This window comes from Panthera uncia, chromosome F2 (genome assembly GCF_023721935.1).
Source record: "Panthera uncia isolate 11264 chromosome F2, Puncia_PCG_1.0, whole genome shotgun sequence".
In the NCBI taxonomy this organism is placed as follows: Eukaryota; Metazoa; Chordata; class Mammalia; order Carnivora; family Felidae; genus Panthera; species Panthera uncia.
In genome coordinates, this window is record NC_064812.1 from 28,523,241 (window position 1) to 28,546,050 (window position 22,810).

The 22,810-nt window shown below is 41.7% G+C and overlaps 1 protein-coding gene across 1 annotated transcript in view; it reads left to right on the top strand.

The window, feature by feature from the left end:
* The window catches only part of SYBU (syntabulin), a 73,886-nt gene that overhangs the window by 46,697 nt on the left and 4,379 nt on the right, over positions 1 to 22,810 (top strand). The window contains exons 4-5 of the mRNA XM_049633001.1: positions 15,305 to 15,407; positions 21,846 to 22,049. Of these exons, the coding sequence (XP_049488958.1) occupies positions 15,305 to 15,407; positions 21,846 to 22,049 (307 nt within the window). The remainder of the gene's footprint in view (positions 1 to 15,304; positions 15,408 to 21,845; positions 22,050 to 22,810) is intronic.

The window sequence follows — 22,810 nt, forward strand, 5'->3', positions numbered from 1 at the left end:
TCCGTGAGTTCGAGCCCCGCGTCGGGCTCTGTGCTGACAGCTCAGAGCCTGGAGCCTGTTTCAGATTCTGTGTCTCCCTCTCTCTGACCCTCCCCCATTCATGCTTTGTCTCTCTCTGTCTCAAAAATAAAAAAACGTTAAAAAAAAATTTTTTTTTTTTAAATATTAAAAACAAGAGCCATTGATTACAGTGGTTTTCAAACTTTACTGTATGTAAAAGATCACCTGGACAGTTCATAAAAATGTGGATTATGGGAGTCAGTGTGTATTTTCAGCAAATAGTCTAGATGACACGGATGCAGATGGTCCTCAGACCACACCATGAGGAACCCCTTTCTATTAGATGTTTTAAAATGACAGTACTTCTTTTAAGTGTATTCACAGTATGTTCACTTTTCACTTAAGAATGAGGATTCAATCCTGTTATCTCTGTTGAAAATGCAGGAATGGCTCAGGCCCTAGGGTTAATGTGCTAAAAAAAAAAAAAAAAAAAAAAAGCTGTCTCCTCCCTGTTTGCTCTCGGAAAGGGATGCAGAGCCAAGCAGAGTGGCTGTAATCTTGTTAAAACCCCTGCTGCAGATTGTTTGTAAATGAATTTTCAAAGCTTTCAGCATGCCCTTTGCAAGAGCAAGCAAGCGACCATTAATGGAAAAAACAGTATTTCCCCAACCCTTGAAGTTCCATGCAGGTGTGCATTCTTAGTGTTTAAGGCATATTTTGATGCACTTTTTATTGTGATCTTTCTCAGGCCAATATACCTCGTTTCAAATCCCAGCTTCACCATTTATGAGCTGTGTCACCACGAGCAATGGCTGTGGCTGTCACCACGAGCAATGGCTGTGGCTATGGCTGTCCTTTCCTTCTCTCATCTGTAAAATGACAATAAAACCACCTGTCTCATGGGCGTGGTGTGAGGATTGAATGAGAAAACACGTAAACCATGTTGAACAGTGTATGAACATAATAAGCCATTTCTGACCATTACTGCCCAGTAATCTGTAAAAACTTTATATCATTGAATTAGAGGTTAGTCATTAATAAGCACTTCGCCTTCTTATTTCGGTCATAGTAATTTAAAAACACACACATTTATGGTGCCCATATGCAAGAATTCTTAAAGAAACATAAGTGTTTAGCAACATGTACCAAACATCTGAATAAATAGGCCAATAATAACGATGGATATTTATTGTGCACTTACAATTGTCCCAGTCTGTCCTTAAATTCTCACAATGATCCCATCAAACAGGCGTGCTTGATCCCTTTTTGGATTGAGGAAGCTAAGGTGTGGAGAGATTAAGTGATTGCCTGTGGTCACATTGTCATTCGAGAAAAGATCAAATATTTGAACTCAGAACCTTCCACAGCTAGACGCTGCTCTTATCTACGGCTGTTAGATACGTATTGTCAGTTAAGTGAAGCGTGGTTAGTAACACTCAGATTTATGCCAAGTAAATTAAGAAATTGACTCATCTTGAATGTGAAATGTGTAAAAATTGATTACCAAAATGTTTTCTGTGGTATACAGCTCTATTTAAATCACAGTGAAGCCTGCACTCCACTTCCCAGAGGCAGCCATTCAGGAGCTACGCTAGATGATCTTTGAGGGCATCTCGGTCAGGGTGTCTTAGAGCCGTGCTTCTCCAACTTGAGTGTACAGATATCTCAAGGGCTTGTTAAAAACCAGATTACTGGGCCTCACCCCTGCCTCTGAGTTGCTGCCTCAGTAGGTCTGGGATGTGGTCTGAATGTGGGCATTTCTAACAAGGTCCCAGGTGCTGCTGCTGCTGCTGCTGCTGCTGATTTGGGGACCAAACTTTGAGAACCACCATCTCTGAGGAATAAGTAGATGATTTTGGTGAATTTAGGAGCAGAGGATGGTTTAAAATCTACCCCATGATTGCCTGACCTGCTCCACAGACCTCGTTGCTTAACTTGACCAAGACGCTTGGAAGCGACAAATCGTCAGCTCTGACATGGGGATGGTTAGATGAAAATCAAAACATAAAAATCTTTATTTTATCTTTAATATTTCCAAAGCAGGGCAGTTGCTTTCTGATGTAGAAACTTTTACACAGTCTCTTCCCCTTCCCCAAACAGTGGGGCCTGGTTTAAAACCCAGGTGGTTCCCTTACCTGTGACTCAAACCCAGTGTTTGGCTTTAGAAGTAGGTACTTTACCCAGTTCTGGGCTATGTTAAGGAAGTACCATGGAGCAAGGATTTTCTCCCTCGGTGAGGATATATTTATAGTCCAGTGACTCTGGGGGTCTTCTCATGTCTCTGGGCTGGTCTCATTGTCGACACTAAGGGGGAAAGTCATGGAGTAACCTAAGCAAAACCCAAAATGACGTCATGTAATCTCTCATCGTTTAGGGCTACTCAGGGTCAGAATGACCCAAGAATGGAGGATCATCTCAGGCATGTTGGACCCTAAAATTGGGATAGGGTAAGGCAGACATTCTAGTTTTACTTGTAACTGTTGATCCTCCATGGCAGTAAGAGGTAAGAGTACAGAAAGATGAACGATCTGCAGAGCATTTCTTTTCGTCTGTGGAATATATTACATTAAAGTGGATTTGCTCTCTGGGTGTTTTCCTTAGGGAGACTTGTGCCTCTGGAAATACAAATAGTTGTTTATCAGAATGGAAACTCTGGCTAGATGAGTAACTGGAATAAACCCAATTCATTTTCTCATCACCAGGAGATTGAAGAAATTATGGTATGAGTATTACAATGGAATATTAGATAGCAGTCAAATGAATGCACCGCAAATATATGGAGAATCTTAGCAATATGATTTTAAATTAAAATTGTCCCCAAAGATTGTAGATATCATGGTAGCCTGTTGTAAAAGTGAAAGATAGACAAGACAGAAAATAAAAAAGAATCTGGTTTTTTGGAATATATATAGATGTGATAATTCTTTATAAAAAGGAAAGGAAGGAAATGGTGAACAGGGTATAAGATGAGGAGGTAAATACAAGTTAGTGTGGATGTTCTAGTTTTTGTGATGGGTGGTGTTTTCTTCCCTGATTATTATGTTAAATGTAAACAAAAACATAAATACAATAAATGAATACTAAACAAATAAACATAAATACTGGTTCATACAAACCAGTCAGTAAAGAAACAAAGATAGTCTTGCATGGACCAATGATGAGAGTGTGTCAAGAACCAAGGAGTCTGATTAATCCAATTCTGTGCATCTGCGACTCATTTTTAAAAGAGGAGGAGGGAGTGAGGAAATCGATTTCTAAGTTGCAGAAAAAATAATGAAATGTCACCTTCTAGGCCCATGCTTGGTTCCCACATAGCACTGTGGCCTGAAGGCTTCTCCTCTTTCTCCCATCTCTCATGTCATTTGGTCCATTTGGTTCTTTATAAATGAAGGTCACTGAGGGAAGATATCAGTGGGTCACTGAAGATCGCCGGCAGAGTCATTCAGACAAACCATGGCTGTAGTATCACTGGGGTAGGAAAAACATGTGGTTCCTTTTCTCTGATACCTACTTCTCGGAAAAAGGTAACACGTCTACATTTTTTTCTCAGAGAAGCAAAAGTAGGAATTTTAGAAAATGAGGAAGACTGTGTCCAGTACAAAAGACCTGTTGCCAGGGGCGCCTGGGTGGCTCAGTCGGTTAAGCGGCCGACTTCGGCTCAGGTCATGATCTCACGGTCCGTGAGTTCGAGCCCCGAGTCGGGCTCTGTGCTGACAGCTCAGAGCCTGCAGCCTGTTTCAGATTCTGTGTCTCCCTCTCTCTGACCCTCCCCCGTTCATGCTCTGTCTCTCTCTGTCTCAAAAATAAATAAACGTTAAAAAAAAAATTAAAAAAAAAAAAACAAAAACAAAAGACCTGTTGCCAGACACAAATTTGGGGGCCTGTGTCTTAGAAGGATGTTAAACGACTTGCCTCTGAAGTGCCTTTATTGCCTCATTTCCTTGCTATTGCTTTTCCTCTGGTGTTACTTCCCTCGTATGCTGTTCCCTTCACCCTGCACGACTGTTTCCACAGCCCCTCGTGCTACAGGCTTGAATGGTCATGGGTAGTTTTGAAAGCTGGCTAGTTTAGTCAGCCTCTTCCATGGAATCTTAATCTTTCCAGCAGGAAATAGTACTTCCCTTTGTTGACCTCTTTTAGAACCTAAGTTAGCTCCCTGCTAAGGCATTTGCCTGTTTCTGACAGCAGGATCAGTGTCTCAGCCTGACATTTGCTAGGTGTACCAAGAGCTGTGGGCATTCAAATATGAACTAATGACATCTCACCCTTGTGGAATGTCATCTCCCACCGTGCATGTGACCCACAGTCTCTAGGAGAAGGTTCTCTAGTTGGCTATTCTTTCGTGTGTTTCAGGCTCTCACGTGAAATTGGAGAATTCAGTCGATACAGCCCGTATCTGAGGATTCCCTTGTTGATTTATAATCTAATTGGAGAAGAACGAATCCTTACCATTCTCTATCAGAACCATCTTCTGTTTGTTTATTTTCATGCTAGTTTTGGTTTGCTACTCACACTTCACGGGACAGCTCACTTCACTCCTGGTTCCTGATCCAAGTCCTTTTCCCTGATTCTGGTCTTACATAGTGTTGGGATCCAGATGTGGTTCAGGGAGGGTAATCATAAGAAGAAAAATAAAAATGAAGGCAGTATTTTAAAGTGTTTGCCGAATGCCAGGCACTACTTTTTCATATATTAACTTATTTAATCTTTTCAACAACTCGACGAGATAGATGCTATTATTTTTTTCCTCTCATAGAAGAAAGGGAGACACAGAGAGGCTACATGGCTTTTCCAAGGTCACACAGCTAGTAATGGAAGCTACTAAACCATAGCACCTCATAAAAAGCAAAGAGAAACAACTTCACAGAAATTGAAATGCAAGAGAGAAACAGAAAAGGGGATACATCATTCATGAACCAACAGGAAAGGACATTAAGATATGAGAAGTGGAGCATGACTGAGTGCTGACAAGGTCCATTGATGTAACTCTCTGACAGACTGTCTCAGTGCAGGAAAGGGGAAGTTCAGCGCTGCTGAGAAAGTCAAGGGAGTGGGCTGAGATCCAGAGGCAATTTCAGTGTAGATGTGGATCGTGGCACCCCTGGAGGTGAGGCCACTGTCACAGGTGGCGGGGCCTGTGAGTGCGGAACAAGAGCTGTGTGGTATGACCTGGAGACTGTCACACGGGGTGGCAAGGATGAAGAGAGGCAATCAAGGCTGTTAGATATTAGAGTCTTTTTTCTTTTTTTAATTTTTTAATTTTTTTTTTTTTTGAGAGAGAGAGAGAGAGAGAGAGCATGAGTGGGAGGGGCAGAGAGAGAGGGAGACAGAATGTGAAGCAGGCTCCAGGCTCTGAGCTGTCAGCACAGAGCCGGACGCGGGGCTCAAACTCACAAACTGTGAGATCATGACCTGAGCTGAAGTCAGAAGCTTAACCGACTGAGCCACCCAGGTGCCCCTAGATCTTGGAGTAAATTAGGAAAACAGTGCTTACGACAAAAGTGAAGTTAAAAAACGAAATGAAACACCATGTTGTCTTAGGGTGTTGTTGCAGGTCGCTGCAGTGAGTAGTAAATTATGTCATCTCCTAGGAAGTGGGTGTTTTTGTTCCATTCATGGTCTCAAACTGCCTGCGGACAACACCACTTCACTGAGAGTAGAAAATGAGGTGACTTCGAACAAGACTCATCCTCTCCCTTTCTCTTACACTCTGGACTTAAAGTCACAGACCTCAGTCCTAGCCCTGACCCTGACTTTAATCAGTGCGCATTTCTCTCTCCCAGGCCTCATCACCTCTTCCCTCCCCCGTTAACTCATTCTGCATTGACACCCCTACTCTGATCCCACCAGCCACCTCCAGTTTGCTTTTCCCTGATTTAGGTTTTCCTGCCAGACCTGGAGGGCAGGCACTTCATTTTGGTAAACACTGGATAAACAACACTTCTCCTTAAATAGAAGCAGCAGACTCCCCATCTAGCTTTTTTAAAGGGGCAGAAAGTCTGTTCAGTTCTGTGAATTTGACAAGAAATTAAAGATAAGGAATGTGCAAAAGTCTGGAAAATTTTTCAGGGAGGATTTGCTTTCCTTATTACCAGGCTCCCAGAACAATCAGTTAGGATGAAGTTCATGGCCACAGTGGATGTAACCCTTCCCAGACCTGTTCGGTGGAAGGCAGTGGGAGATGGAACCACCTGCCAAAGGGTTCGTGTCTGATGCTGATTCATCGTGGAAGATGATGTGTTGCCTATGTGGCTCATTTGGTGCCATTCAGCCTGTTAGCCTTGGGCACATTGGCCACACCCAAGGCAGCAAGTTAAGGCTGATGGCATAACCCAGATGGAGAGTTTTCTAGATCGTGAAGTTATTCTCTCTGCTGAATGGTATTTGACACCCCCAGCTCCAAACTGGCCAGTCCTTCCTCTTTAAAACAGGATTATGAAGACTTCAAACCAAGGACCCACTACTAATTATCCACTAGCTTTGCAAACCAACATGTGTACACATGAGTTTGACTGGACCTGGGCCAGTATTCAACTGTGTGCCTCCTCCAAGTCCCTGTCTTCCTTTCCAACCCTCTGAAGATGGATTTAGCCCAGGAGGGTGCCTTCGGAAGGCCAGGAGGGTGCAGGCCACTCTGGAAGTTAGATTCTTCTCTTCTGGGCACTTTGTCTTCGAACTGACTCCTCCTGTTGGCAGCTGGTTCACCTCAACTTCTTACTTACCTTCAACTTCCTATTGAAGAAAGTCTTTGCAATCTGACTGTGCCTGGAGGGAGATTCCATGTGCTCTTTATCTTTGGAGCTCTCCTCCCCAGTGTGGTCTGTGACCGCTGGCTGCACAGTCATCTGAGATTTATTGAAAATGCAGATTCCTGGATTCCCCCCAGGTCTTCTGAACTGGAATTTTTGTGACTGTTACCCAGAAGTCTGCACTATTATTCAACTTTCCAGTGATCTTTAGGCACAGTAAGGTTTAAGAATCATTGCATTATTAATAAGTATAAAATAAATATTTATGAGCCTGTCAAGCACATCTCATGCATTTCACTTTTCATTTATTTTAGCTTCACAACAATCCTCCAAGATAGGAACTGCCATCCACCTAGAGTGGGGCTGACACATAGCACATGGCACATGCTCAAGAAATTTTTGTTAAATACACACACATGCACACACATACACATACATAGACATAGAAATATACATACACATATACATATATACATACATATATACATGGAGTCAGGCTGTTATAGTGCCTTCTTTAGGTAGAGCTTGTTGGGTGTGTGACTTTGCAGGCTGGCTCCTCCTTCTGCTGATGCTGGGTAGTGCATGGCAGTGGTGATAGAGGATCCCAGATTGACACCTGATTGGCCTTTGGTTGAGTTGATGGATCTCTCATCTAGCGTTCTCTTCCTGGCCATCTCTGGCAAATTAAAAGGGCCACATATTTATTTATTACTAATGAAGAGAGCAAGCCCAGGGAAGCTGGGTGGTCATTCACGAAACCAGACAACACCTGGTGTCCTTCCTGTAGTTTACTCAAGTCGGTCAATACACAGACTTAATTTTCCCTGGGGGTGAAGCAAAGGGAGACTAGTTGTATCCTGGGTTCCTGTCAGAAATGTTCACTTCCTCCTGCTTTCTTGAAGTTTCTTTACACCCTCTATGTTTATCATTTCTTTCATCTACTTTCTTGGTTAGCAGGTGTATTCCCTGTATTTCTGCCAAGACAGGCAGCTCAGGCAACCCAAGATAAAGGAGTGAACAGGTGAAGTTGTCTTCGACCCTGTCAGGCCTCTTGGGCCTCCTTTATCATGCTCCTCCCCTCCTTTTCTCAGACCTTCAAGCTACCAGGCTCAGGGGATTGGCCTCTGATAAATGTACAAACCTATGTACATTTTCCCGGGGACTTTCTGAAGGCAAGGTTCTAACCTGGGTGCAACTCTAGAGATTTTTGGAGGAGACCATAGGGAGTTTGTTTTAAAACCACAGATGTTTTAGACATACTCTGTTGTACATGCACACACATACACACACACAGTAAAAAATAGAAACATATTCTCCACTGACAAATGGCTGAAGGAGAGCCACCGTTTGTAAAGAGTGATTATAAAAATGTTTGACTTAAAGGGGAGCCTGGGTGGCTCAGTCGGTTAAGCATCTGACTTTGGCTCAGGTCATGATCTCGTGGCTTGTGAGCTTGAGCCCCTCATCGGGCTCTGTGCTGACAGCTCAGAGCCTGGAGCCTGCTTCAGATTCGGTGTGTCTGTCTTTCTCTCTGCCGCTCCCCTGCTCACTCTCTGTCTCTCTCTCAAAAATAAACATAGAAAGAAAGAAAGAAAGAAAGAAAGAAAGAGAAAAAAAGAAAGAAAAATGTTTGACTTAAATAAGAGAAGGCATTTCCTATTGTGGGACTTTTTAAGGGAAAGGTGTTTAAAAAGCTCTCTTCTGGCCTTCAAGCCACTGTACCAGTAGTTCTAACTAGAAATAGTAATAGCTAACATATACTGAGTGCTTGCCATGTACGAAGCACTGTTCTAACTTCTCTGCATGCTTCACCTAATTCCTGCAATCCCTTAACAATACTTACTATTAATATCTTCATCTCCGTTTCACAGATGAGGCATCGAAGGCAGAGAGAGAGGGTAAATGATTTGCTTAAGGCTTTACAGAGTTAGAAGAGGCATGATTCAAACCCAAGTGACTAGACTCCAGGGCCCTCTTAATACTATATTAAATGGCATGACTGCTTTTATTATAAAATGCTTTTTCTTTAGAAAAAATTAGATTGTTTCAAAGGAAAAATAAATTGCCAGTAATTGTAGTGCCTCCTATTTTTTTTTTTTTTTTGAAGAGTAATATGCACATGGTTAGAAAAGCCAAATAGCTCGGAAATATATAAAATGAAAATAAGGGTCTTGTTATATCCCACTGTCCCATTTCCAAGAGAAACTACTATCATCAGATCTTTTTTATCCCTCAATAAAAATGTTCTATGCATGTAGCCAGTTATATATAATTTAAAGATTTGTTTATCAAAATCAGGCATGCCATACCCACTATTCTGCTTCTTGGTTTTCTTTTTTTTTTTCTTTTTAAAGCTTATTTATTTATTTTGAGAGAGAAAGAGAATGCGGTAGGGGCAGAGAGAGGGCAAAAGAGAGAGAATCCCAAGCAGTCTCCACGCTGTCAGTGTGGAGCCAGACATGGGGCTTGAACCCACAAACCGTGAGATCATGACCTGAGCCAAAACTGGAAGTCAGACACTTAAACAACTGAGCCACCCAGGCGCCTCTGCATCTTGGTTTTCTTATGTAGCAACAGGTCTTCTAGATGTTTTCACTCCAGCACACACAGCTTCATGTCACTCACTCCTTGTCATGATTGTAGACTATACTCTTAGGTCCCTGTATCATCTGATTTCACCAGTCACTATTGATGGGCAGTTAGGTTGTTTTTTTGATGCTTAGGTGCAGGACAAATTCCTAGCAATACAGCTTTCTTTTTTATGGATATTACACCAACTCACACTCTTGCTAACTCTTATGGGAGTATTTTTCCCAAACCTTCAGCAGAAGTAGCGATATCAAACTGTTTTTTTAATTTTTTGCCAGTCTTGTAGATGAAAAAAAACCCCTTGTTTACATTTACATTTATAATGTTATACATGAGATTGAATGGCTATTTGTGTAGGTTGATCATTTATTTTTCTTTGCCATCTGCCTGTTCATGTCCTTTGCCCATTTTTCTGTTAGTTTTTTTTTTTTTCTTATTTGTATGAGCTTTTGGTAAATTAAGGAGATTGGCCCTTTGTCTGTCATATGTTGTAAATATTTTCTTTCAGTTTATTATTTGTTTTTGACTGCCGCTTTCCCATAAGCAGTTTTACAGTTATATAGTCATATTTTTCAATACAAAATTATTCTCTAAATACTTTAAATTTGAACTTCCTTTTGTTTTTAATTGTTTATATATATATATATATATATATATATTTTTTTTTTTTTTTTTTTTTTTGTTTCTCTATCTTTTTAACATCATTCAGAATGAAGATAAATCCTTTCTGTAATTCAATGAAAATGATGCTTAAAATTTTTCAGAAAGACTTCTGAAATGCAAGAAAACTTGTGTATATATTTTCAATCAGTTTATTGATCTTTTGATCAAATATTCCTTTTCTAAGATAAACATCTATAGGGGTTTTAGGGAATAGTTTGCAAAAACTAAACTAAAAATCCTTTAGGTTGTGAAGCATTTCTTGGATTCATTGGCTAGGTGCCCCAAGGCTTCGCAGCTCAGAGTCTGTTCTACCAAATCTACTTTAGAGAAGCTTTTTTTTTAGAGTGTCTTCGGTAATTACATGTGTCCACCGCCCCAGTTGCCCCTTAATCGCTCTGCTTGGCTTCAGTGAAAATGGCTCCTCTCCTCCCTAGAGACTTTGAAATAAAATATCTGTGTATCTGTGTGTGTGTTGGGGGGACAGGGGGAGGATGAAAGGATGGGGAACTATTTTTTTGTTATTTTTTTCTTTTCTAGTTTGCTGCCTCTGTTTGAGGTGGGGATATAGGTGGCCAACCTGAATTAATTCGATAGCTTTGTAATGACAAAGGATAAAGGAAGGTTTGGGGTTGCTTCAATCAGTGGTTTAGAATGGCTTAACACGGCTTAGTCAACTGTCTTCAGAGGCCTGTGATGCTCTGATGTTTGAGGAGGACTCCAAAGTCTCCTGAAAGCAGGCAAAAATAATAATGTCCAAAGAGACCAGATTGCAGGCAGTGTTTCAAAACAATAAGTCTAGTTATTAGTTTTTGCACATACTATTTTTGTTTCCATTTTTCCTTTTCTAACTCCTGGCCTCACCATCACATGCACAGAATGCTTATTACCCTAGCAAGAGTACAGTGGTACTACCTACCAAACAAGAACCACCAGAGCTTCTGGAGGCCAGCGAGCTGAGCTTCTTGATAGTTGGAGAATGCCTTTTGCTGCAGGATGTATAGTCACTAGGACATTGACAAAACAAGTTCATCCTCCCCTTTTCAGTCCTGAAATCCTGCTCCACAAATGCCAGCAGCTGATCGAAGACAATATTGATGAGGATGACTTAGATATGCATATTTTCAAACCCTGTTTAGCTGATCAAGCACAAGTCTTCAACAGCCAAATATTGTGTCCTTTGCTTTGTCAGAGTATTCTCTGTGACATCAGAGATTTACCTTTGGGTATCTATTCACAGGCACATGGGAGCAAACACATTCTTGACCACAAAAACAGCTTTAGGCTAATGCCATCCAAAAATACATATGATGCAATGTATATTAAAAGTTTTGAAATTGAGCATATCCTTTGACTTAAAAATTCCCGCAGACGTTTACTCTAAAGAATAGCAGGCAAGGGGGCGCCTGGGTGGCTCAGTCCGTTAAGCATCCGACTTCGGCTCAGGTCATGATCTCACGGTTCGTGAGTTCAAGCCCCGCGACGGGCTCTGTGCTGACAGTTCAGAGCCTGGAGCCTGTTTCAGATTCTGTGCCTCCCTCTCTCTCTCTCTGACCCTCCCCCGTTCATGCTCTGTCTCTCTCTGTCTCAAAAATAAATAACCGTTAAAAAAAAAAGAATAGCAGGCAAGGGTATAAATTTGCATTCCCTGGAATATCCATGAAACATTAGGCCTGTATTTTAAGAGCATGGACCCTGGTCAGATGACCTGGGTTCAAGTCTTGCCCCTACTTCTTGGGAGTTGTGTCCCCTTGTGCATGTCACTCAGCTTCTTGGCCTCATTTGTGAGAGGGGCTGATAATTGTCCCCTACCCCTTGGAGTCTGTACTGTCATGAGAAATAAGTGAGTAAATATGTGGGACACCTGGGTGGCTCAGTTGGTTAAGTGTCCGAATTCAGCTCAGGTCATGATCTCACAGTTCGTGAGGTCAAGCCCCATGTCAGACTCTGTGCTGGCAACTCAGAGCCTGGAACGTGCTACGGATTCTGTGTCTCCCTCTCTCTCTACCCCTCCCCCACTCATGCTCTGTCTTTCTTCATCTCTCAAAAATGAATAAATGTTAAAAACTTTTCAATAAATAAATAAACATTTAAAAATAAATAAGTAAATATGCTTAGAATGGTTTTTGGCACGTAGTGTTTGTTACTAATAATATAATAATTGGACATAGCCTATATATTCATTGATTTAATAAAACAAAATGTAGTATGTTTAAAGATACTCACATATTAAAAGAAAAGCAATTAGGTTGCATAGTAATGTATTTACTAGGAATGCTGAGTAATTATATACCAAAAGGTTAACTATAGTTATTTATTTATTTATTTGGTGATGGAATAATAGACTACATTTTGTCCTATGAATCATTGCTATTTTCTAAATTTTCTACAAAGGAAATGTGTAATAAAAATTGTCCTTTTAACCCCTGCATAGGAGTAATAATGGCTAACACTTATTGAGACCTTACTACATCTCACACACACACACACACACACACACACATTCATTGCTTACAGTAACATGATGCCATGATTATCATCTCTGTTTAACAGATTTAGAGACTGAAACAGAGAGGTGAAGTAATTTGCCTAAAGTGAGTGGTAGAGATAGGATTTGAACCCGGTCTGTCTGACTCAGGGCCTGTGTTTTTAGGTTAGGTACTCTCTTTGTATGATTTTAGTAATACAAATGAGCATTGAACTACAGCACCCACAACAATAACCTAGTTGCATACAAATTCAAAAGAAACAGAGTGCCTCTCCTTCCTTGAGTCTTTGTTGCCAGCTAGTAGATAAATCGGGGCTTTTCAGGTCTCCGGTCTTCCTCTTATTTGTCTTGCTTAGTAAATGATGTAGTAAAATTGACCTTTCCTTGTACCCCTTCAAAAGAGTGTATTGACTTTACATTGCATTAACCAAACTGGAAATGTATTTTAAAAAATAGGAAACTGAAATGGCGTAAGTAGCATAGACATTTTTCTCTATAATATTACTCAGTCCTGAATGCAGCCACTGGGTACCCCAAAAGAGTCTTCTAACTTCTTTCAGAGTGCAGAAGGTATGTTAGAGAAGTATACGAAAAAAGTGACCTTGGACCCTGCCCATACCTAAGAGTCAATATATTGAGTTCCAATAGCAATAAAACATGGAACAGACTTGTCCCTTCGGTTCAGAGTACATAATTACCAAAGATCAAAGTCATCTTGAGGAAACAATGGATTTTCAGCAGTTGTCTGTTTTTGTTCTAGAATTTCTCTTGTTATTCAGGTAGTAAAGTTATAATTGATGGGCTTTTGTGTTTCTTTTAAGGAATGAAAATTGGGGTGTTTCAGAGCCATAATTTTATGTTAGAAAAGAATATCTCAAACCTGGTGGCTGCAACCACAGGATCTATTTTTGAAAAATGTCTGCCTTTATCACTTAATAACCAACCTGATAATTTACTAGCCGGCAAGGCTGGTTGATTAAGGCCATGAGGACTGGCGTATTGCTGGACAGCACTACCAATGATGAATCCTTGAGATTATAAAATACTACAGGTTAGCCAGTGCATTACTCAGAGGCAACTAATTACATTTGGGGAGCTCATTACAATGTTAGACAGTCTCTGAAATCCAGAAGGAATAGCCGGTCTCAGTCCTGATAAATTGCCACCCTAGTTCTCCCAGAATTCTGCTGGGAATTGGGATTCACTGCTGACATCTGTGCTAAGAGGTCATTCTTGGTCTCTTTTCCACAAGAGGCTGCACTTCCTGAGAGGTCCTGGAAGCCAGGAAAGGGATTTTTCTCTCTCTGCCTTGCCATCACCTGGCAAAACAAATACAACCCATCAGTGAGAGGATCTGTTCACCAGTGGGCCAGTCTGGCTGTGTCTTGTACCAATGGGTTATCTTGGCAGTTAGGCAGATGGTAGTATATAGTTTACCCAGGAATCTCCCTGGCGCCCCTCCTTCCCGCTGCCTTCCTGAGGATGCAGCCTGGTATGGAGAAGTGGCAGGGGAACTTGGTCCTGGCCAGGACTTTTCCCCCACAAGCATTGGACAAATCAGCTTTGACTTCTTCAGTGTAGAATAGTGAGATATATGTCTGCCTTACAGAGTTGTCAAGATTAACAGAAACAAAGAATAGAAATCATGTCCTTATAGGGCCTTGTGTTATTATTGTGATGATAATTGTTGTTAGAATCTCAAAGGATTTAGATTATTCATATTTTCCTCAACTCAAAAATGTGAGTTGGCTCTGGGTTCTAGACCAGAAGAGTCATAAATTGTGTTGTAGGAGTTGAGAGATAAGGTCAAATAAAATTGTATCCCTAGATTTATTTTCCAAAAGCATATGGAACATTATCTTTTTTTTTTTAAATCTTCTCTTTCTTCTTCCCACTTCTTCTCTTTTGCATCTTTCACTCTCCTTAACTTCCCCAGGCAATCCTTGGAATATTTCCATTATTACTATTCCAGAACTATGTATTTTTTGTTAGAAATGAATTCATATTAATTATTCTGCAACACAGCATGTTTCTAATTACATACTGAACTGTAGTCTGTGCTCAAAATAGAATGTGATTTTTGTAAAGTAATGAACAATCCCCCTACCCGCTCCCCCCCCCCACAAGTAAAACTTCACATATCAGTATAATCCAGTTTCCATCACTGTCACTGAACTTTCTTCATTCTGTTTGGAAATGTTCCATTTCTGCTTTTTGTTAGGGTTGTGCTCTTAATAGAAAAACAGCAGCTGGAGTCAGAGAGTCACTGATCAGATAGTGCCGGTTCAAGCAGTTATCCGGACCCAGGCTTTCTTCCCAACGGCTTCTAACAGACTGATTCTCTCCAGACCCTAATGTGCCAGATTCAAGTATGGCTAGCTGACTGCAAAAGCCCAAAGATAAACTCTCCTGGAAAAACTCCTTTGGGACTGACAAGTCTGCTTTTCGTTCTGCCTAAAGTTTGGGCCCTGCACGTTGATGTTGTCGAGGAGTGCCCGACACACAGGAAGAGGCGTGCGTTTCTGCCCCAACCTTGGGTCACTGTGCAGGATCAGCCGGATGATGGGTGTCTTTATGAAACTGGCCTCACCGTGCTTCTAAGCTGTGTTTATGACATGATGTCGTTGTACTTGCACCTTCTCTTGTTTGCTTTGAGGGAAAGGCTGGGAGCCTAGAAGGTCTGGAATCCTGCCACTTGCTGCGCTCGAGTGTGCACGCGCCGCGCCGGGAGCCGGACCGGAGAGGCAGGAGGCTGGCCAGCACATTCTCAGGTTTCCTTTCCTTCAGGCCTCTCTCTCACTCCCCTGTTGTTTTTCAGGTAGCGAAGCTGATTTTAGCTCCTCGAGCAGCACGGGCAGCATTTCCGCTCCTGAGGTCCATATGTCTGCTGCTGGAAGCAAGCGGTCCTCCTTTTCACGCAAGTAGGCGCCGTCTCCTGCTCTGTAATTATTGAGACGCTTTCGGCAGGTGACTCACCTGTACTTTATGTTTCTATAGAACCACCTGGATTACTGTCCGTTCATGATTTTGTTATTTTTCAGTGAGTAGGTTTTGGTTTTTATAATGGTTTGAAATTGAAACTTTCCCCTGTCCTACCAACTGTGGTCACAGGGCTTGACCAATATGTGTCTACCCGGTGGCTGTCTCTCATCCAGTCCTTGGCTGTGTGTCTGCTCGTCCTTCTCTGCTTTCTCTTTCTCTTGCTCACCCGTGTACTCACCTGGTATCCACCTCCTACCTGCCCTCCTTCATGACTGTGTCGTCTCTTGGCTGTGAAACCTCTGACTTCATAGTGACCCCTGAATACTCCCAACAGTCACTAGGGGAAGGGGGTGAAAAAAGACTAAAGTTAATGGCGTGGGTGGCCACCACCATAAAAAGACATTAGAGCAGAATAGCTAAGTATCTGTGCTCTGGAGCCAGGCTGCCTTGGTTCGAATGCCAGCTCCACCACCTATAGGCTGTGTGGCCCTAAGCAAGTTGCTTAACTTCTCTGTGCCTCAGTTTTCTCATATGTAAAATAGGACTATACCCATACCTACTTCATAGGGTTTATATACACATAGTGTGGGGTCAGTGCTTAGAACATACCAAGCATCAACAGATGTTCACCATGGATGCTATTTGGGTTGTGGGAAGAGAGGAACTGTGGGAAATCATGACCCACCATTCACATTTGGTAGGAAAGGTTGTAAGCCCTAGGACTCTCTCCTACTGTCAGTGACTTCATTCATTCAACAAGTATTTATTGAACTTCTGCTATGAGACAGGTTCTGGAGATATGGCAGTAAACAAAACTCCATGGAAATTCTATTCATTCTAGTAGGAAAAAAAGACAATAAATACATAAATAATAGAATTATTTTTAAAAACACAGAGAGAGGGGCGCCTGGGTGGCTCAGTCGGTTAAGCGTCCGACTTCGGCTCAGGTCACGATCTCGTGGTCCGTGAGTTCGAGCCCCATGTCGGGCTCTGTGCTGACTGCTCAGAGCCTGGAGCCTGTTTCAGATTCTGTGTCTCCCTCTCTCTCTGACCCTCCCCCGTTCATGCTCTGTCTCTCTCTGTCTCAAAAATAAATAAACGTTAAAAAAATTAAAAAAAAAAAAAAAACACAGAGAGAAAGGATATTGAGAGCAGTGGGATACGTGGTACATCTTAAATAGGCTGGTTCCAGGATAGCTCTGTGATAAGCTGAGCTCTGAGCCAGGGACCCAAACAGTTCAATGGAGTGAGCAGCAAGACACTGGGGATGATTTGTTTTTAGACTTCGTGCAGGTCACTGGACTTTCCCGGGCCGTAGTGTCCAAATTTGCAAAAAAAGGGTTGGACCACATAATTTTTAAGGTCTCTTCCTGGAGAAAAACTAGCTAATTTCTGGAAACTTGCATTCCCAGGATTCAGCAAGCAAATATTTCCCATTCCTCTTGGGTGAGCAGAACGTTTAACTGATGTTTATAAAGGGACCTGAGACCCTCTCTGGTGAAGTTTTATTGTTAAAAAACAAAGCTGAAGCCAGACAAGCAAACAAAAGCGTGAAGTCCACAATGAAAAAGCACAATTGTTCTATCCCCAAACACAATCTAATTTGGAAATAAAGTGCCTCTGGGATCACAGAACATGAATATAAACATTCTCAGTATAAATCAGATGTGGCTTGCTCTGAGAATAAACCATTTATCTAACCCATTCAAGAAAATTAGCACATACCATGGTACAAGGTATCAAAGAGCAAAGCAAAGGAAAAAAGAAATGGCCTGTGGAAGAGGCCAATTTTATTAAGCCTTGCAAAGAAGTTTGTGTTTGTGGTTAATTTCCAAGCTAATGTCAACAATACTGAGTGCCTTACAGAAAATTGTCTAGTCTGGAATCCATGGTTTCTCCAAGTGACTAAAAATTGACATGTTAATCATAAAATAGCTAAATAGAATTACATGCAAATCAAATACAGGCGTCATCAATGGAAAATTGGAATTGACAATGTTCTATCCATGATCCTCACTTTTTTTCTTCTTTTTATCTGACCCAGGCACAGAGCACAGTCAGTAGATTTCTGTGATGGGGTATCTTGGGCATCTCACGTAATATTTGTGCTCTGTAGGATCTTGCAGTGAGAACAGCTCCTCTAGATGGGCCGGGTATCCATGCCAAACTTTATTATTTTTTTTAATTTTTTTTTCATGCCAAACTTTATAATAGCTTATGATCCTTTTAAATGGCTTGCTTCTCCTGTAATAAATGAATTTTCTCTGTGGAAAATTAGCTCCTGGGAGGAAGGTGAGCAGGAACATTTGGGGAAGGAGTGGGAGAAATAAACAAGTGGAGTTGGTGAGAATATTTTTGACAGGGGATTTAAAACACAAAACTTAAAGATTTACAAAGGATCTCTTCTTAATGAAGGCCAACTCTGCAAACATTTCTGAAGAATTCTGTTTCTTAAACTAAAATCCTAATCAAATCAGAGGCAGATAGAAATGAGAAGGGAAAAAAAAAGATTGGAATTTGGAGTCAGAGAAACATGGGCTTTAGTTTAGCCTCCATTATTTATTAGGTACATGACCCAGAGCCCTGAGACTTACCATTCTGGAAAATGGGTTAATAGTGGCATCTCCCTCACTGAGTTAAATGAGCTAATATATGAGTGCTTAACATGGTGTCCAGAATTTAGTAAAAGCGTCCTAAGTGGGTTTTAGTCAGTAGTGGTAAAAATGATACTAGTGGACATGATGAAGAAGACGGCGATGGTGGTGATGATGTTCATATTAGTTTTCTCAGGCTGTTGGCGCAAAATATCACAGACTGGGAGGCTTACACAACAGGAATTACCTTCTCAACAATTCTGGAGGCTAGAAGTGCAAGATCAAGATGTCAGCGGGATTGGCTTCTTCGGAAGCCTCTCTCCTTGGCTTATAAAAGTCTATCTTGTCTCTGTTCCTCAACGTAACCTTTCTCTGTTCCTGTGTCCACGTTTTCTGTTCTTATAAGGACACTAGTCAGACTGGACTGGGATTAATTAAATTTAATTACCTTTCTTTAAAATCCTGTTTCCAAAAACAGCCCCATTCTTAGGTACTGGGGGGTTAGGACTTCGACATTATGAATTTTGGGGGGTAGACACGATCCAACCCATAACAGTGATGATGATGATGATGATGATGATGATAATGTTACCGGGAAGTAAAGGACAATGTTGGGGGAGGGACTGAAATTCACCTAGGCCCCTTATGAAGTTGGTTCCCTTCTTCCCTTCTCCCTTTCTCTCACTTTCCATTTACTGTATTCAGGTATTCGGGAAGTGGGCAGGGTCCACAGAATTCTGTCTCCTCTTTGTGGAAGGCATTCTTCTTGTCCGCCACCACCAAGGGATTTAGACTGGACTGAGGAAGGTATCGTCGAGTTTGACTGTTCATGGCCATGACAAATATGGAACCCTAGCCTCTCCTTTGAAAATGTTTTGCAATGACTTTGTGCCCATATGTGTTAGCACTTGAACTGAACTAAATGTAAAGAGCAAGACTGATATTTTTTTAAAGAAGCTTTTCCATTTTTTTTAATGTTTATTTGTTTTTGATAGAGAGAGTGCAGGAATGAGGGAGGGACAGAAAGAGAGGGAGGGAGACCGAAGATCAGAGAGTGAAGAGCCTGATGGGAACATGAACTCAAGAACCGTGGGATCATGACCTGAGCTGAAGTCAGACGTTTAATTAACCAACTGAGCTACCCAGACACCCCCCCCCAAGACTGATATTTTTAAGCATGTAGTTTCTTTTTTTTTAAGTCAACTATTATAGTCTAATAACTCATTTCCTGAAATATATTTGAAGATTTTATTGTACTATAGTAATGTTTAATACTTGAAGAGATTTTATTTATTCGGTATCGCAGGTGAGTTATTAAAAATTCCCATCTAACTTAATTTGTATCTTAGTGACTGCACTGTAGTAAAAAGTCAGTGGTGAATTCTTCAGGTAATAACCATATACATAGTACCTAATATACCTGTTTACAAGCTCCAAACAATATATTCTATTTGTGTAAAGTAAGAAGGAGGCATTTCTGTAGCATTCAAAAATCTGTATTTAAATCCTAGTTTGGCTGTGTGTTCTTGGACCAGATTTTTCCCTGAACCTCACTCACTTCACATAACTGAATACTTCACACACTTCACATAATGTAAACGAGAGGTACCAGCTTTATAGCATGAAGCTCAAAATCAATGTAAAACTGTGTTCATAAAGCATCTGGAACAGGGCTGGGGCACAGAAGGTCATTGGTGAAGGTCGACTCAGAAGAGAATTCCCAGGTCAAAATTAGGGTTAGCTCCTTACTGTCTCTCCTGACTTGTAGTGTGGAATCCTGCATATTTCTCATTGTCACATTGAGAAATAGGCTGGTTGCAGTAGATTCGGAAGTGAAGTGTGGAGAAGCAGATCCAAGCCAGAGCCCGTCGTGTTCTTTTCTGCTGCTCAGCCCAGCACCACTGGGCTGCTGAGTTGGTTTGTCACAAAGCCATCAGCCCATCTGTTCCATATAAAGTGTCCCCTTCTCACAAAAAGGAGGCAGAGTCCCTTTGGATGATTTCAAAAGGAAAGAACTTTTTAACTTTAGAATTTGGTGATGTTTCATTTATGTGTGATTTACTGGGTTGACAGCTAGTTGAAATTATATTTGATTTTGAGTAAGTGTGGTTTTGGAGCCAAGTATACCCACACGCACACTCACATTTACGCACGTTTCTCATTGAGACGTGTCAGTTGAGTACAGATGTAAATCAGAATTGCAAAGAGGGGATTGTCAAAAAGCAGTACTTGTGGATGAAAGGTATCTTGTTCTCTTTCGTTTTCTTGTAATGTCAACAAGAAATATTTCTGACACAGAACTGTTATCCTATTTAAGTAATTTCAACATTCTCAAGATGCTGCCTTACATAGTAGGTGCCAAATCTCTGAAACAAGATTAATAGGGAAGTCTGAACAAGTTTTTCCTGTAATAATATCCTACAGCTGAATTGCCCTTAACATCTTATCAGATGCACTCACATGCATTCTTTGATTGGATTTTCACATCGACTCTGTGAGGACAAAAAAAAAAGGTTATTATTATATATCCCCATATATTTAGTAGCTTACTTGCTCAAGTTCCTAGTAAGTGGCATTGCTAAGGCTCAAACCCAAATTATTCATTTAGCTGTCATTTAGGGAGCATCTAGCATGTGCCATGAAGTAGTGGGGATATAAAAGAACAGACTGTGTTCCTGCCTTCAGAAGGCCCTAGTCTAGTGGGAAAGACAAACAATTGTGTAGTTGTGAGACAATGCAATAAACCCCAGGATGCAAGTTTTCATGGAGTACTAGGGAACTTTAAGGAGCCACACGTATACAAGCCTAGGGAAGGAAGAATCCAGAGAAGGCTGCTTGGAGTGGATTTCCATCAGTCTCGAAGTTGTAAGTATCCCAAGGGTTAGGGTAGGGAGTGGGAGAGCATTCTAGGCAGAGAAAATGATAAGTTGAAAAACATGAAAATGGTGGAGAGCATGGATCATCAGGAGAGTGTAAGTTGTTTGGAATTCTGGAATACAGCGGGGGAAGGGAGGAGTGGCAGATGATGGGTTTGATAGGTAGGTGGGATCGGTCCTCTTGAGGCCCTGGGGAGCTGTTGAACGGCTTTGAGGACGGTGATATCCAATTCCATTTTAGAAAGGCCACTCCAGCCAGAGAGTCAGCCTCCTTGCTTAGGGGGCAAAATAACAGGCCAGGGAATGAAGAAACAGCTTTAAAACATTTCAGCAGTTAAACGATAAAGGTTGTGTTAAGTCATCGGGGATGGAAAGAAAATAGGTGGTTAAAACTGTAGGCTTGACACACTTATATGAGCTGTTTATCTGTCCTCTTTTCTCCTCTTCCTTTACGGGCAACCCCGTTTTTCCCTCACACTCCAAATGAACCACCCTCATTTTCTTCGCCAGCATGAACCAAACCCAAACATTTTTAAGCTAAAACAGGTGTACTGGAATGAAAACCACATCTTCAAAACAGCCTCTAAAGTGAACCTAAACCAAATCAATATTTTACATGGTTTGTGTTCTTAACAGGCATTTGGGATTAATTCAAAACAAGCTTTATGGTCAGAAACTATTTGAAAGAACAGCAGAGGGTGAGGTTGCCTGTGCTAATGGCAGAAGGAAAGAAAGTATCAGTCAGGCGACAACAAGGCCGTCCCTGAGGACGGTAATTATATTGCCCCTTTCGACTCTGAAGCTTGGATTTCCTTAGTAGTAACTGGCTTTTAGCAGGAGTTAAGTATTAGCATTTGAGCACTGGGAGCCCCAAGCATTTTAACATTTCTCATGTTTTCTCTCCCAGCCGAGGTCCCCATGGGCGGAGTAATGGAGCTTCATCGTACAAGTCTGGCAACAGCCCCCCCTCCCCACGGGAGAAGGACTTCCTGTCCATGCTGTGCAGGAATCAGCTGAGTCCCGTTAACATCCATCCCAGCTATGCGCCTTCTTCCCCAAGTAGTAGCAACTCCGGCTCCTACAAAGGAAGTGACTGCAGCCCAGTCATGAGGTGAGTGCTGTTCATCTCCCAGGTCGTGGGGCTTAGTGTGTCCTACTTGGTAAGTTTTCTTTAAAAAACTTAGAAAAAAAGAGGAGGCGGTTACCTCTCTCAGGTTCGTGACTTCAAGTCCCACATCAGGTTTTGCCCAGTCAGAGCAGAGCCTGCTTGGGATTCTCTCTCTCTCTCTCTCTCTCTCTCTCTCTCTTTCTGTCTTTCTTTTTCTGTCCCTCCCCTACTCATGGTCTCTCTCTCTCAGAATAAACTTCAAAAAATTTAAAAACTTAAAAAAAGTTATGCATCTCTTGAGCTCCTGCCTTATTCTGTAGAAAGCCACTTCTCTTTCCTTTCCCGCACTAAGCTGATCTTTCAACGGCAGCTGCAGAAAGCACTCAAACCATGATTTCTGGTAAGGCTCAGCAGCCCGGGGAGGGACTGGATAGGGAGGAAAAATGGCACTGTGGCAGGGGGAGGGTCCCCAGAACAGGAAAGAATCATCCACGTGTTCATTCAAATGTCAGGTATGTGTTGAGTGCCATGTTGTGCCAGGGACCGTGTAAAGCACTGGAAATGGGACAGTAGACAGCAGGGAGGGTCCGTGTGCCAACTGCCCAGACGATACCAAAGACATTGCTCATCTAGTGACAAAGACATGTTAAGGCTTTTCTGCAAGTACCTGTTGCTGCGTGTGTTTGTAAGAGGTCAGGAGGCTGTCCAACTCAGTCTGGAGGGATCAGAGTAAATGACATTGAAATGAAATCCGAAAGTCAAGC